At 42.5% G+C, this 14,166-nt stretch overlaps 1 protein-coding gene across 1 annotated transcript in view; it reads right to left on the reverse strand.

Moving 5' to 3' along the window:
• Positions 1-352: 352 nt before the first annotated feature.
• The window catches only part of MECP2 (methyl-CpG binding protein 2), a 53,244-nt gene continuing 39,430 nt past the window's right edge, over positions 353-14,166 (reverse strand). The window contains exon 3 of the mRNA XM_040405908.1: positions 353-2,510. Coding sequence (XP_040261842.1) covers positions 1,487-2,510 — 1,024 coding nt within the window. The 3' untranslated portion in view covers positions 353-1,486. The remainder of the gene's footprint in view (positions 2,511-14,166) is intronic.

Genomic DNA, 14,166 nt, shown 5'->3' on the forward strand with positions numbered 1-14,166 from the left:
TCATTTTCTAAAAGAAAAGTAAAGCTAGCACAAAAAGTCACATTCACTCTGTTAACAGGGTCTGAGGCTCTCGCATATATTGCTGTAGAAGGTCGTCCACAAACTTCTAGGTGTCGCTTAAGCAAGTGCTACTGTTTTTTCGAGTTTTGTTGGCTTTTTTTCTCGTTTTTTTGTTGTTTTTTTTGGAGTGGGTAATATGGAATAGAGAATCCTATACTAGACAAACAGATTCGTTTCTAACAGGAAGTCCTTATGAAACTGCAAAGGGGAAAAAAAAAAAAACACACAAAAAGTCACAAACCTAGAACACTCAGAGTTTCGCAGCTTCATGTAAAAGACCGGATAAAAAAAATATTATAATAATAAAATTCAGTTGTATCTACATAAAACTTGCAGAAAATAAAAAAAACTAAAACTAAAAAAATCCCTAGCTTCATGCCTTCATCCTCGTCAGCGGTGATTTTGATTGTGTGGGTGAGAAGAGCAGTGCAATATTGATTATTACTAGAGAGAGAAAAAAAAAAGCGACTTCTGCTACGTTAACTGGAAGAACAGGTCATTTTCCTTATCAGATCTGAACGTACAGATGCATGTGTGCCTACGGGTTAGTATAAGTGCATTCTGCGTTCTCTTCACATTTTCCAACTGCCGACAGAACTTATTGCAGAGCGTCATCTGTAGCGTGGACTATGCAGAGATTTTGGGTATGAGATGCTAGGGTTTCCTGGGAAATATCTATACCCAAAGCAGTTGTTGGAGGGGGGGGTCACACCAGTCCCCATGTAGTTCAGCATGACTAACTATGTAACCAAGTGTGCTAAAAAATAAAAAAAAATAACATATATACATGAACTGCTTGTACGATAAAAACCACATGTCACCGTGAACAAAAAAAAAAAAAGGGAAGGGGTTACTTCATAAATTACTCGGTAAAACAACTTTAAAACTTTTCTCAGTGCATGGGAAAGGATCATTTGGCAATACTGGGGTATGGATTACGTCGCCCGTCTATAGGTCCGATCACATGTTAAGAGACTGAGACACTAATCTGCAACAAAGTGAACCCCACTAGGGATGGCACGGGGAGTTTACGTATGCTAAACAGGAGCAAAGCTTAAGTTGCCATACCTAAAAAGTTAAAAGGAGACAAGCCCACCTTGGTCAGTAGTATGATGCAGAGTAAGCCATGATCAAAAGGAGCCTATTTAGTATAAAAAAAAAAAGTGCAAAGCTGCTTCTGGCTCTGTCGAAAAGTCTTCACCCCCTGCCTGACTGTGCTCGTCGGTATTAAAAAGATCCACATTCGACATTTACTCCCACCCGAAGCTACGAAACTCCAAGCAACAGGAGGAAAAAATAGACTTTTTCTGTACTTCATTTATAGGGAAGCTTTGTCAGAGCCCTACCCACGAGGAGAAAAGACAACAGCTGCCTTTATATATATATATATATTTTTTTTAAACTGTTTTTGTCAAACTTCTTAAAGTCAGCTAACTCTCTCCGTCACTGGTGTTCTCGTATCCACCGGCTCCTCCCTCGTCGGCCTTTGTACAGATGAAGAAACAATGTCTTTTCGTTCACCTTCCCCTCGGTTTCTGCACTTATCTGCAGGCTGAGTCTTAGGTGCCTCCTGAGCACATCCGTCATTTTCTGGGATTTTCTCATCTTTGCAAATTTTGACACTCAAGTCCTGTGGCTCTTGGGCACTTATGCTGTCCTTTGAAGTCTCTGGCTCCGGGTTGGTAGTAGATGCTTTTGATTCGGAGTGGTGGTGGTGGTGATGATGGTGATGGTGCTGTTGTTCCTTTTTCGGGAGGATGCTCCTGATATTGGGACTACTTTCTTTACTTTTACTTTCTGGGCTTTTCGCAGGTATTTTAACACTTTTTTCTAGAATGGTGGAAGGATACTCCTGGGTCTCTGTGTCCGTAACATCTACACTCACAGTTTCCCGTGTCTTGCGTTTCTTTATTGGTAATACGGTCTCTAAGAGCGGCTTGATGGAAGACTCTTTGATTGCTTTTTTCTTCGCAGCCTCTACAGCTGCTGCTGCTGCAGCAGCAGCAGCAGCAGCAATGCCGCTGCCTGGCTTACGGCCCCGTTTTTTTGGTGCTACGGGAGGATCAGTTTCAAATTTTCTTTTACGTCCTGGACGTTTGATAACAAGGACCTGCTCCGATGTTGTTGCATCTGGTTCTTCCTTATTTTCGGAAAAAGGAATATTCACCAGAAGCTTTCCTGGACTCTTTTCCACGACGCGTTTAACCTGGACGCCCTCTAACTTCAAGCCCGGCTTTGCTTTCACACTTCCTTTGGGTCTTCCTCTGCCTCTACCTGTTCCACCAAGTTTAGGAGCTTTGGGTTTCTTCGGCTGTTTTTGCTCCCTCCGAGATGGGCTTCCTCTCCCAGTGACCGTAAAGTCAAAATCATTTGGATCAAGGGTTGTGTCTCCTACCTTTTCGAAGTATGCTACAAGCTCAACTTTGGACCGAAAAGCTTTACCAGTTGGGCTATAAAAGGGAAAGAAAGAAAAAAAAAACTTGAATGTACATGTTACATCGCTGTGGAAACTACACTTGCATTGAGTGTAGTCAAAACACATCTTTCACCCTTTGAAATGCAGAGATTTTGCACAGATATGTGTGAACATGGCAAAATTGGCATCAGACATACTGCCCCATGTAGCCATACCTGTAAAGGGGTTGTATTGGTGGTGGTCTGACTCCCAGAACCCCTGCTGATCAGCTCTTTGAAGAGACCATGGCGCTCCAGTAAGTGAGGAAGCCTCTTCCTAGGCCAGTAATGTCAAGTTCATTGGTTACATAGCCTAGGCGCAGCTCAGTCCCATTCAAGTGACTGGGGTGAGCTGCAATACCAAGCACAGCCACTATCAAATAGATGGCGCTGTGCTTGGTAAGCAGCTAGAATGCTGTAGCGCTCACTGGAGCAACCTCCTTGAACAGCTGATCGGCAGGGGTGCCGGAAGTCAGACTTCCACCAATCAGATACTGATGAACTACCCAGAAAATAAATCATCAATATTAAACATCTGGAAAACCACTTTAACCTCTGTGTGGAAGGATTTTGGAGGCATCTGTTCATTCATAGAAGTTCTTTTAAGCTACTTTCACATTAGCGTTTTTGTATTGTGTCAGAGAAAACAGATCCGTCCCCATTGACTTACATTGTGTGCCAGGACAGATCCATCTTGCTCCGCACCACATCGCGGACAGAAAAACGCTGCTTGCATGGGGACGCAACCAAACGGAACGGAAACTCAGTTTCGTTCAGTTTTGTCCCCATTGACAATGAATGGGGACAAATCTGAAGCGGTTTCTTCCGCTATTGAGATCTTATGACGGATCTCAATAGCGGAATTGAAAACGCTGGTGTGAATGCAGTCTTAGCTGGACAGTAGTACAGGTTGTAGGGGTTTTGCAGTGGTTTAACCCCTTCCTGACCACTCCATGTAAATTCACGTCAGTGTTCAGACATTACATTTTTTTAAACAGCAGGCACCCAGGACTAATGTATGTGATCGCTGATAACATTGATCGCATATATTTACCCCTCTGGGAAGTTGAAGACCGGGAATGCTGCTCCTCGTTGAGCTCCGGTACCCCCCCCCAGGCAAGGATCGGGGGAACCAGAGTGTGTGCTGCAGCCCCTGTACTCAGGAGTGGTACAGGGCTGCCGCACATTAATACCTAAGGATATTAGGGGGTCATTAACTATGCTGAAATACGCCTAAATTAGGCGTATTTCAGGCGCAGATTGCGGCACAACGGTTCGTCCTGCTCATGCCTGGTCTAAAATTGTAGGTGTGGCATGGATGGGTAAGGGGGCGAGCCGGCCCATCGAATTCATCATTTTCTAGGCCTGGTTAAGGTGTAGAAAATGGTCTAAATGTAAGACAGCTAGGAAGCATTTAGAGCTGGCGCTGGATGCGCCAAAGTTTTGGAGAGGCCGCCTTTTCTTAGCTTCGGCGGATCCACCGCCAGCACAGGGCCTTTATTAATTTAATAATTGTGCCCCTTAGTGTAATTCTAATAGGTTCCACTGCTAATGCATTGGAGTCTATTTGAGAAGCAATCTGGTGATTGCTTGCTATAGTTCCCTAGGGGAACTATTAAAAATAGTAAAAAATAAAAATAAAATAATAATAATAATTTTAAAAAATTAACCCCCCCCCCCTTTTTCTTATATTTTTAAAATATAAAAATACTTATCCTATACAGCGAAATGGGGGAAAAAAAGTCAAAATAGCCAATTTGCTGTTTTTGGGTTGCTTCAGCTCCCACAAAAAAATTCATAAAAAGTGATCAAAAAGTCATTGCACCACCCCAGAATGGTATCAATGAAAAGAACAGATCGTCCCGGGAATCCATAACGCAATTCACCTTTTACCAGTAAACAAAGCGTGAATGAATTTCATAACCTGGAAATCTCTAATCAGGATCTTGAAAGAGTAACTAAACTTTTATTCAACTTAATGCCCTAAATGCTTTAACCACTTCCAGACCGGGCCATTTAACCCCTTCCTGACCAGGCCTAATTTTGCAAATCTGGCATGTGTCACTTTATTTGGTAATAACTTTGGAACACTTACTTATCCAAGCCATTCTGAGAATGTTTTCTCGTAACACATTGTACTTCATGTTAATGATAAATTTGAGTCAATATGTTTTACCTTTATTTATAAAAAAAAATCCAAAAGTTAATAAAAAAGTGAAAAAGTTCAGTTTTCTAAATTTGAATCTCTCTGCCGTAACCGCAGGTAACGCTACTTTCACACTTGCGTTGTTCTTTTCCGGCATAGAGTTCCGTCACAGGGGCTCTATACCGGAAAAGAACTGATCAGGCATATTCCCATGCATTCTGAATGGAGAGTAATCCGTTCAGTTTGCATCAGGATGTCTTCAGTTCAGTCGTTTTGACTGATAAGGCAAAAGAGAAAACCGCAGCATGCTACGGTTTTCTCTCCGGCGAAAAAAACTGAAGACTTGCCTGAACGCCGGATATGGCATTTTTTCCCATAGGAATGAATTAGCGCCGGATCCGGCATTCAGAATACCGGAATGCCGGATCCGTCGTTCCGGCATGCGCAGATCGGTGAAAATGTGAAAAAATTTACAAGACGGATCTGTCGGTCCGCATGACAAGCGGAGAGACGGATCCGTCCTTGCAATGCATTTGTGAGACGGATCCGCACCCGGATCCGTCTCACAAATGCTTTCAGTCAGCGGCAGATCGGCGGGCGACGACGGAACTGCCCGCCGGATCACACTGCCGCAAGTGTGAAAGTAGCCTAAAAGCGGCAAACCGCAGGTCTGAATTGACCTGCGGTTTGCGGCTTGACCCGCAGGTCAATTCAGACCTGCGGTTTGCGGCTTTACCTGCGGTTGCGGCGGCTGTGCCATCGGGTCCCCATGCGGCTGTGGGGGGGACCCGATGGCATGGAAGGCAGAGCGATGTCTAAGGAAGGCATCGCGCTGCCTTCCGGTGAAGAGCCTGTGAGATCCAGCCCCCTGGATCTCACAGGCCGGAAGCTGTATGAGTAATACACACAGTATTACTCATACAGCCAATGCATTCCAATACAGAAGTATTAGAATGCATTGTAAAGGAATATACCCCCCAAAGTTCAAGTCCCAAAGTGGGAAAAAAAATAAAGTGAAAAAAAAGTTGAAAAAATAAAGTTTTCCCCCCAAAAAATTAAAAGTTTAAAGTAAAAATAAACAAAAACGTCATTTTCCCCAAATAAAGTTTAAAAAAATTGGTAAAAAATAGAAGGGGGGGGGGTGGAGGAAGTATACATATTAGGTATCGCCGCGTCCGTATCGACCGGCTCTATAAACATATTACATGACCTAACCCCTCAGATGAACACCGTAAAAAATAAAAACTGTGCTAAATAGACCATTTTTTGTCACCTTACATCACAAAAGTGTAATAGCAAGCGATCAAAAAGTCATATGCACCCCAAAATAGTGCCAATCAAACCGTCATCTCATCCCGCAAAAAATGAGACCCTACCTAAGATAATCGCCCAAAAACTGAAAAAACTATGGGTCTCAGAATATGGAAACACTAAAACATGATTTTTGTTTGAAAAAAGCTGTTATTGTGTAAAACTTACATGAATAAAAAAAAAAGTATACATATTTGGAATCGCCGCGTTCGTATCGATCGGCTCTATAAAAATATCACATGACCTAACCTCTCAGATGAACACCGTAAAAAATAAAAAATAAAAACTGTGCTAAATAAACCATTTTTTGTCACCTTACATCACAAAAAGTGTAATAGCAAGCGATCAAAAAGTCATATGCACCCCAAAATAGTGCCAATCAAACCGTCATCTCATCCCGCAAAAAATGAGACCCTACCTAAGATAATCGTCCAAAAACTGAAAAAACTATGCCTTTCAGAATATGGAAACACTAAAACATGATTTTTTTTGCTTCAAAAATGAAATCATTGTGTAAAACTTACATAAATAAAATAAAAAGTATACATATTAGGTATCGCCTCGTCCGTATCGACCGGCTCTATAAAAATATCACATGACCTAACCCCTCAGATGAACACCATAAATTTTTTTTTAATAAAAACTGTGCTAAATAAACCATTTTTTGTCACCTTACATCACAAAAGGTGTAATAGCAAGCGATCAAAAAGTCACATGCACCCCAAAATAGTGCCAATAAAACCGTCATCTCATCCAGCAAAAATCATACCCTACCCAAGGTAATCGCCCAAAAACGGAAAAAATTATGGCTCTCAGATTATGGACTATTTTTTTTTGCTTCAAAAATGAAATCATTGTGTAAAACTTACATAAATAAAAAAAAAAGTATACATATTAGGTATCGCCGCATCCGTGACAACCTGGTCTATAAAAATATCACATGATCTAACCTGTCAGATGAATGTTGTAAATAACAAAAAATAAAAAAAACGGTGCCAAAACAGCTATTTCTTGTTATCTTGCCTCACAAAAAGTGTAATGGAGCAACCAAAAATCATATGTACCCTAAACTAGTACCAACAATACTGCCACCCTATCCCGTAGTTTCTAAAATGTGGCCACTTTTTTGGAGTTTCAACTCTAGGGGTGCATCAGGGGGGCTTCAAATGGGACATGGTGTCAAAAAAACCAGTCCAGCAAAATCTGCCTTCCAAAAACCGTATGGCGTTCCTTTCCTTCTGCGCCCTGCCGTGTGCCCGTACAGCAGTTTACAACCACATATGGGGTGTTTCTGTAAACTACAGAATCAGGGCCATAAATATTGAGTTTTGTTTGGCTGTTAACCCTTGCTTTGTTACTGGGAAAAATAGATTAAAATGGAAAATCTGCCAAAAAAGTTACATTTTTAAATTGTATCTCTATTTTTTATTAATTCTTGTGGAACACCTAAAGGGTTAACAAAGTTTGTAAAATCAGTTTTGAATACCTTGAGGGGTGTAGTTTATAGAATGGGGTCATTTTTGGGCTGTTTCTATTATGTAAGCCTCACAAAGTGACTTCAGACCTGAACTGGTCCTTAAAAATTGGGTTTTTGAAAATTTCAGAAAAATTTCAAGATTTGCTTCTAAACTTCTAAGCCTTGTAACATCCCCAAAAAATAAAATATCATTCCCAAAATGATCCAAACATGAAGTAGACATATGGGGAATGTAAAGTAATAACTATTTTTTTTAGGTATTACTATGTATTATAGAAGTAGGGAAATCGAAACTTGGAAATTTGCAATTTTTTACTACTTTTTGGTAAATTTGGTATTCTTTTATAAATAAAAATTATTTTTTTTTACTTCATTTTATCAGTGTCATGAAGTACAATATGTGACGAAAAAACTATCTCAGAATGGCCTGGATAAGTCAAAGCATTTTAAAGTTATCAGCACTTAAAGTGACCCTGGTCAGATTTGCAAAAAATGGCCTGGTCCTAAGGTGTAATAAGGCTGTGTCCTTAAGGGGTTAAGGACCAGTTCAGTTCTGAAGTCACTTTGTGGGGCTTACATAATAGAACCAACCCATAAATGACTACCCTCAAATTATTAAAAACTGGTTTTAGAAATGTTGTTAACCCTTTAGGTATTCCACAGGAATTAAAGAAAAATAGAGGTGAAATTTCAAAATGTCACTTTTTTTTTGAAGATTTTCCATTTTAATAATTTTTTTCCTGGAACACCTCAACGGTTAACAACAAAACAAACCTTAAATATTTAATACTTTGATTCTGCAGTTTGCAGAAACACCCCATATGTGGTCGTATACCGCTGTTTGGGCACACGACAGGGCACAGAAGGCAAGGAGCGCCATATGGTTTTTGGAGGGCAGAATTTGCTGGAATGGTCTTTGGGCACCATGTTGCATTTGAAGAGGCCCTGAGGTAACCCCACAGCGAAACCCCCCAAAAATTGACCACATTTTGTAAACTACACCACCCAAGGAGTTTTTAACCCCTTAGTGACCACAAATACATCTTTTTACTGACGTAAACAAAGGGGGTTTTAGCTAAACAGCTGGCTTTAATCAATCATTACATGTACCCAAAATGGTGCATTAAAAACCTTAACTTGTTGAGAAAACAAAAAAGTTATAGCTCTTGGAATGCGATTTTAAAAAAAAATGTGCGTGGTCACTAAGGGGTTAAGGGGGGTAGCGAGCACTTCACTCAACAGCTGTTTCATAGAATTTGTAATACTTGGGTGTGAAAATGAAAAATAATTTATTTATTTTTTACAAGAAAATGGTGCTTTAGACCCAAACTTTCTTTTTCACAAAAGATGACAGGAGAATATTCCTCCCCCCCAATTTGCTACCCACTTTCTCTTGGATACAGCAACACCCCAATTGTGGTCGTAAACTGTTATTTGGGGATACGCCAGGGCTCAGAAGGGAAGGAGCGGCATCTGGATTTTCTAACATGGAATTTTATGTCATGGTTTTTAAGAGCAATAACTTTTTTATTTTTTGTTGAATGAGCTGCATAAGGGCCTATTTTCTGCGAGACAAGCTGTAGTTTTTTATTGGCACCATTTTGGCGTAAATTTGGCTTTCTGGTTGCTTTTTATCTCATTTTTTGGAGGCAAAGTCACAAAAAAAGCGGTTTGGCGTAATTTTTTATTTTTTTTACACCATTCACTTGATGGGATAGATCAGGTGATATTTTTATAGATCCGGTTATTACAGATGTGGCAATACCAAATATGTCTAGTTTTTTTGTTATTTTAACCTTTTACACAATAAAAAAAAAAATTGAAAAAAAACATGTTTTTGTGTTGCCATTTTCTTAGAGCCATATTTTTTTCATTTTTCTGGCTATAATCTTGTGTGAGTGCTTGTTTTTTGTAGGACGAGGTGACGTTTTTATTGCTACCATTTTGGGGTAAATACGACTTTTTGATTGATTGATATTATGTTTTTTGGAGGTGAGGTGACAGTGAACGGAGTACGGCAGGAACACACATTGCTGCTCCTGCCTGTGCCCCTTGAGGGTGGCTAAATGCTGGCATAGCACGTCAGTACCCTGTAACCATATACTATGCCAGGATTAGTGGAGCGGGCTCCTGCCTGTGCCCGCTTTGCTAAGCTAAAAGTCCTGCATGTAAGCTTTTAAACTTAGCGAAGTGGGTACAATCAGGAACTCGGCACAGAGTCCGTACTCTGTACACCACTGACAAGTCAGCAATGTGCGAGAATAGTGAATTTAAAGCTTAGTTGAAATTTCTTTAGTAAAAAGCCAAAAATCAATTAATTAAAGTATATTAGAAAAAATATTTTTATGCTATTTGGGACATTTAAAAAAAAAAGTTGAATAAAAGTTTAGTTACTCTTTAAAGCTTAGGCACCCTCTGCATGCAGAGGATGACTTAGGCCTCCTTCAGACGAGCGTATCCTGTACGGATATGTGATTCCCTGTTATAGACATGGCTCGTTTCGCAGGAGCTCACGGCATTATACTAATTTATAATGCTGCGTCTCTGCATGATCTTACTTCTACAGAATTAAGCCTCATACACACGACCGTTTTTTTTTTTTTTGCAGTCCGCAAAAACGGGTTCCGTAGTTCCGTGTCCGTTTTTTCTTCCGTGGGTCTTCGTTGATTTTTGGAGGATCCACGGACATGAAGGAAAGTAAAAAAAAAAGTCGTTTTGGTGTCAAACGGATCCGTCCTGACTTACAATGCAAGTCAATGGGGACGGATCCGTTTGACGTTGACACAATATGGTGCAATTGCAAACGGATCCGTCCCCCATTGACTTTCAATGTAAAGTCAGGAGTCCCTATTATACCATCGGATCAGAGTTTTCTCCAATCCGGTGGTATATTTTAACTTGAAGCATCCCCATCACCATGGGAACGCCTCTATGTTAAAATATACCATCGGATTTGAGTTATATTGTGAAAACTCAGATCCGACAGTATATTCTAACACAGAGGCGTTCCCATAGTGATGGGGACGCTTCAAGTTAGAATATACTAAGAACTGTGTACATGACTGCCCCCTGCTGCCTGGCAGCACCCGATCTCTTACAGGGGGCTGTGATCCGCACAATTAACCCCTCAGGTGCCGCACCTAAGGGGTTAATTGTGCGGCCCCAACTCCCTCCCCTGTATTAAATTCATTGGTGGCCAGTGCTGCCCCCCCCCTCCTTCCCTCCCCTGTATTACATTCATTGGTGGCCAGTGCGGCCTCCCCTCTCCTAATTAAAATCCCCCCCCCCATCATTGGTGGCAGCGGAGAGTTCCGATCGGTAACCATGGCAACCAGGACGCTACTGCAGTCTTGGCTGCCACGGTTACTTAGCAATTTTAGAAGCATTATACTTACCTGCGATGTCTGTGACCGGTCGGGCGCTCCTCCTACTGGTAAGTGAAAGGTCTGTGCGGTGCATCGCTTATAGCACAGACCTGTCACTTACCAGTAGGAGGAGCGCCCGGCCGGTCACAGACAGCGCAGGTAAGTATAATGCTTCTAAAATTGCTAAGTAACCGTGGCAGCCAAGACTGCAGTAGCGTCCTGGTTGCCATGGTTACCGATCGGAATCCCAGCAATTAAACTAGGACTCCAATCGGAACTCTCCGCTGCCACCAATGATGGGGGGGGGGGGGGAGGGGAGGCCGCACTGGCCACCAATGAATGTAATACAGGGGAGGGAGGGGGGGCCGCACTGGCCACCAATGAATTTAATACAGGGGAGGGAGGGGGGGCCACACTGGCCACCAATGAATTTAAAACTGGGGAGGGAGGGGGGTCTGCCCCCTCCTGCCTGGCTGCACCTGATCTCTTACAGGGGGCTATGATACGCACAATTAACCCCTCAGGTGCGGCACCTGAGGGGTTAATTGTGCGGATCACAGCCCCATGTAAGAGATCGGGTGCTGCCAGGCAGCAGGGGGCAGTCATGTACACAGTTCATAGTATATTCTAACTTGAAGCGTCCCCATCACTATGGGAACGCCTCTGTGTTAGAATATACTGTCGGATCTGAGTTTTCACAAAGTGAAAACTCAGATCTGAAAAAGCTTTTATGCAGACGGATCTGCGGATCCGTCTGTGTGAAAGTAGCCTACGGACACGGACGACAATCTTGTGTGCATCCGTGTTTTTTTCACGGACCCATTGACTTGAATGGGTCCGTGAACCGTTGTCCGTCAAAAAAATAGGACAGGTCATATTTTTTTGACGGACAGGAAACACGGACGCGGATGAACAACGGTGCATTTTCCGAGTTTTCAACGGACCCATTGAAAGTCAATGGGTCCGCAGAAAATCACGGAAAACGGAACAACGGACACGGATGCACACAACGGTCGTGTGCATAAGGCCTTATACTGACAGCATTAAGTTTTAGTAGATACAGGTCACGTCGGGCACACAGCATTAGAAATCTGTATAATGCCCTGTGCAAGAAGCAGTGTCCATAATGGGAAATCACACTCACTGCACATGACACGATAGTCTGAACGAGTCCTTAAATACCCAGTATTTGGCACTGGAAAGGCCAGAGGTGCGCGTGTGTGCCATGCGAGGACAGAGGCTGGAGTACTACACAGCAGCATCATGGTAAGTAACGCAGTGTTTGTGCCCACAGGGGAGAGCAGGGCAGAAGCGGCTATGGACCGCTGTCCTAACAAATAGGCATGTTTTATGAAAATCGTTGCAGTCTAAATTAAGTGATCGATCCTCGATTTAGCGAGTACACCATCATATGTGAACACGTTTGTACACAGTAATCTTTGCATGAAAATGCTTGTCTGTCATCGGCTTTAAATTGCTAAATGCCATTATACGGCTAAATGACTATCTACTCGTTTACATGCACTATTACTGTGGTCTCTCCGCTATGAAGACTGTATTGATTGTCAGCTGTCAGGACGCTGCATGAGATGAGTTACACAACTGATAAAGAAACATACATCAAGTGGCACGTTTTGGAAAAATATGGAACTGGGCTCTGCCAGAAAAAGCCTCTCACTGTAGTTTTCCATAACTGTGAAGATGAGATTTAAAGGGGTTGTCCATTAAAAGACTTTTTGGCAGTGTAAGGCTACATGCACACGACTGTTGTGTGTTTTGCGGTCTGCAAATCGCGGATCTGCAAAACACGGATGGCGTCCATGCGGACAGCCTTTAATATAACTGCCTATTCTTGTCTGCAAAGAATGGGACATGTTCTATTTTTTTTGTGGGGCCACGGAATAGAGCAACGGATGCGGACAGCACACAGAGTGCTGTCCGCATCTTTTGCGGCCCCACTGAAGTGAATAGGTCCGCATCCGGGCCGCCAAAACTGCGGCTCGGATGCGTACCAAAACAACGGCCGTGTGCATGAGGCCTAATACTGATGGCCTATCCTTATGCTCGATATCACATCCATGTGGTTTTGACTCCAAAAACCCCCACCAATTACCTATTTGAAAGGGCTGATGGCTCAGGTACTACAGCACAGCTGCCATAAACTTAAAGGGGTGTATCAGGGAATTTATATTGATGACCTATCCTCTGGTCAGTCTTTAAAGGGCGTCTGTCAGCAGATATGTCCCAGTGAGGGTCGAGCACCCACGCATCTGATATTGACAAGATAGGTCATTATTACACTCATGAAAACCCCGTTTAACATTGATGTCCTCAGTATAAGCAACCACCATTTTATCAGTGGGGTCATGCTCCCTTCATTTTCCCATACACCGCAGCATTTCTGTATGGTAAGTGGCTGCGTATTCTAGTCAAGTTTAATGGGAAGATATACAGCTCTATAGGTGCTTGTACAGACAATTTGCTCTGCCTGTCTAAACAAGGAAAAGGACGTGACGCTTGTAGTGCGGTCAAGCCTCCACTGATTGCCTATCTTGAGGACACGCCATCAAAGTTAGGGTCCATTCATTCGTCCGCAAATGGGTCCGCATCCGTTCCGCAATATCGGGAACGGGTGCGGACCTATTCATTCTCTATGGTGCCGGAAGAGATGCGGAGAGCACACTATGTGCTCTCCGCATGCACATTTCCAGAGCGCGGCTCCGAACTTCCGGTCCGAGGCTCCGCAAAAAAATAGAACATGTCCTATTCTTGTCGGCAATTGCGGACAAGAATAGGCAGTTCTATGGGGGGTGCAATACACCACGGACGTGTGAAAGGACCCTTAAAGTCACAGATAACTTCTTTAGGATTCGTTGCAGCGCAATAATCCATTCTCAAAGCTTTATATTTTAAAGGGAACCTGTCACCGGGATTTTGTGTATAGAGCTGAGGACATGGGTTGCTAGATGGCCGCTAGCATATCCGCAATATACAGTCCCCATAGCTCCGTGTGCTTTTAATGTATAAAAAAAAACGATTTTACAGTTTTTTTACACAATAAAAGCACACAGAGCTACGGGGACTGGGTATTGCGGATATGCTAGAGGCCATCTAGCAACCCATGTCCTCAGCTCTATACACAAAATCCCGGTGACAGGTTCCCTTTAATGGTAGGGCAATTTTATTTTTGCAGAAATGCAGAGGGGTTACACCCAGGATTTTGATACTGATGGTCTATCTTCAGGATAGGCCATCAATATTAGAATGGCAGGTGTGTAACAATCCACACCCCTGTAATCTTGTAGTACCGACACCATGAGATGGCACCAAAGATGCAAAGCTCACATTTCTGT

This window comes from Bufo bufo, chromosome 8, assembly GCF_905171765.1.
Source record: "Bufo bufo chromosome 8, aBufBuf1.1, whole genome shotgun sequence".
NCBI lineage: Eukaryota > Metazoa > Chordata > Amphibia > Anura > Bufonidae > Bufo > Bufo bufo.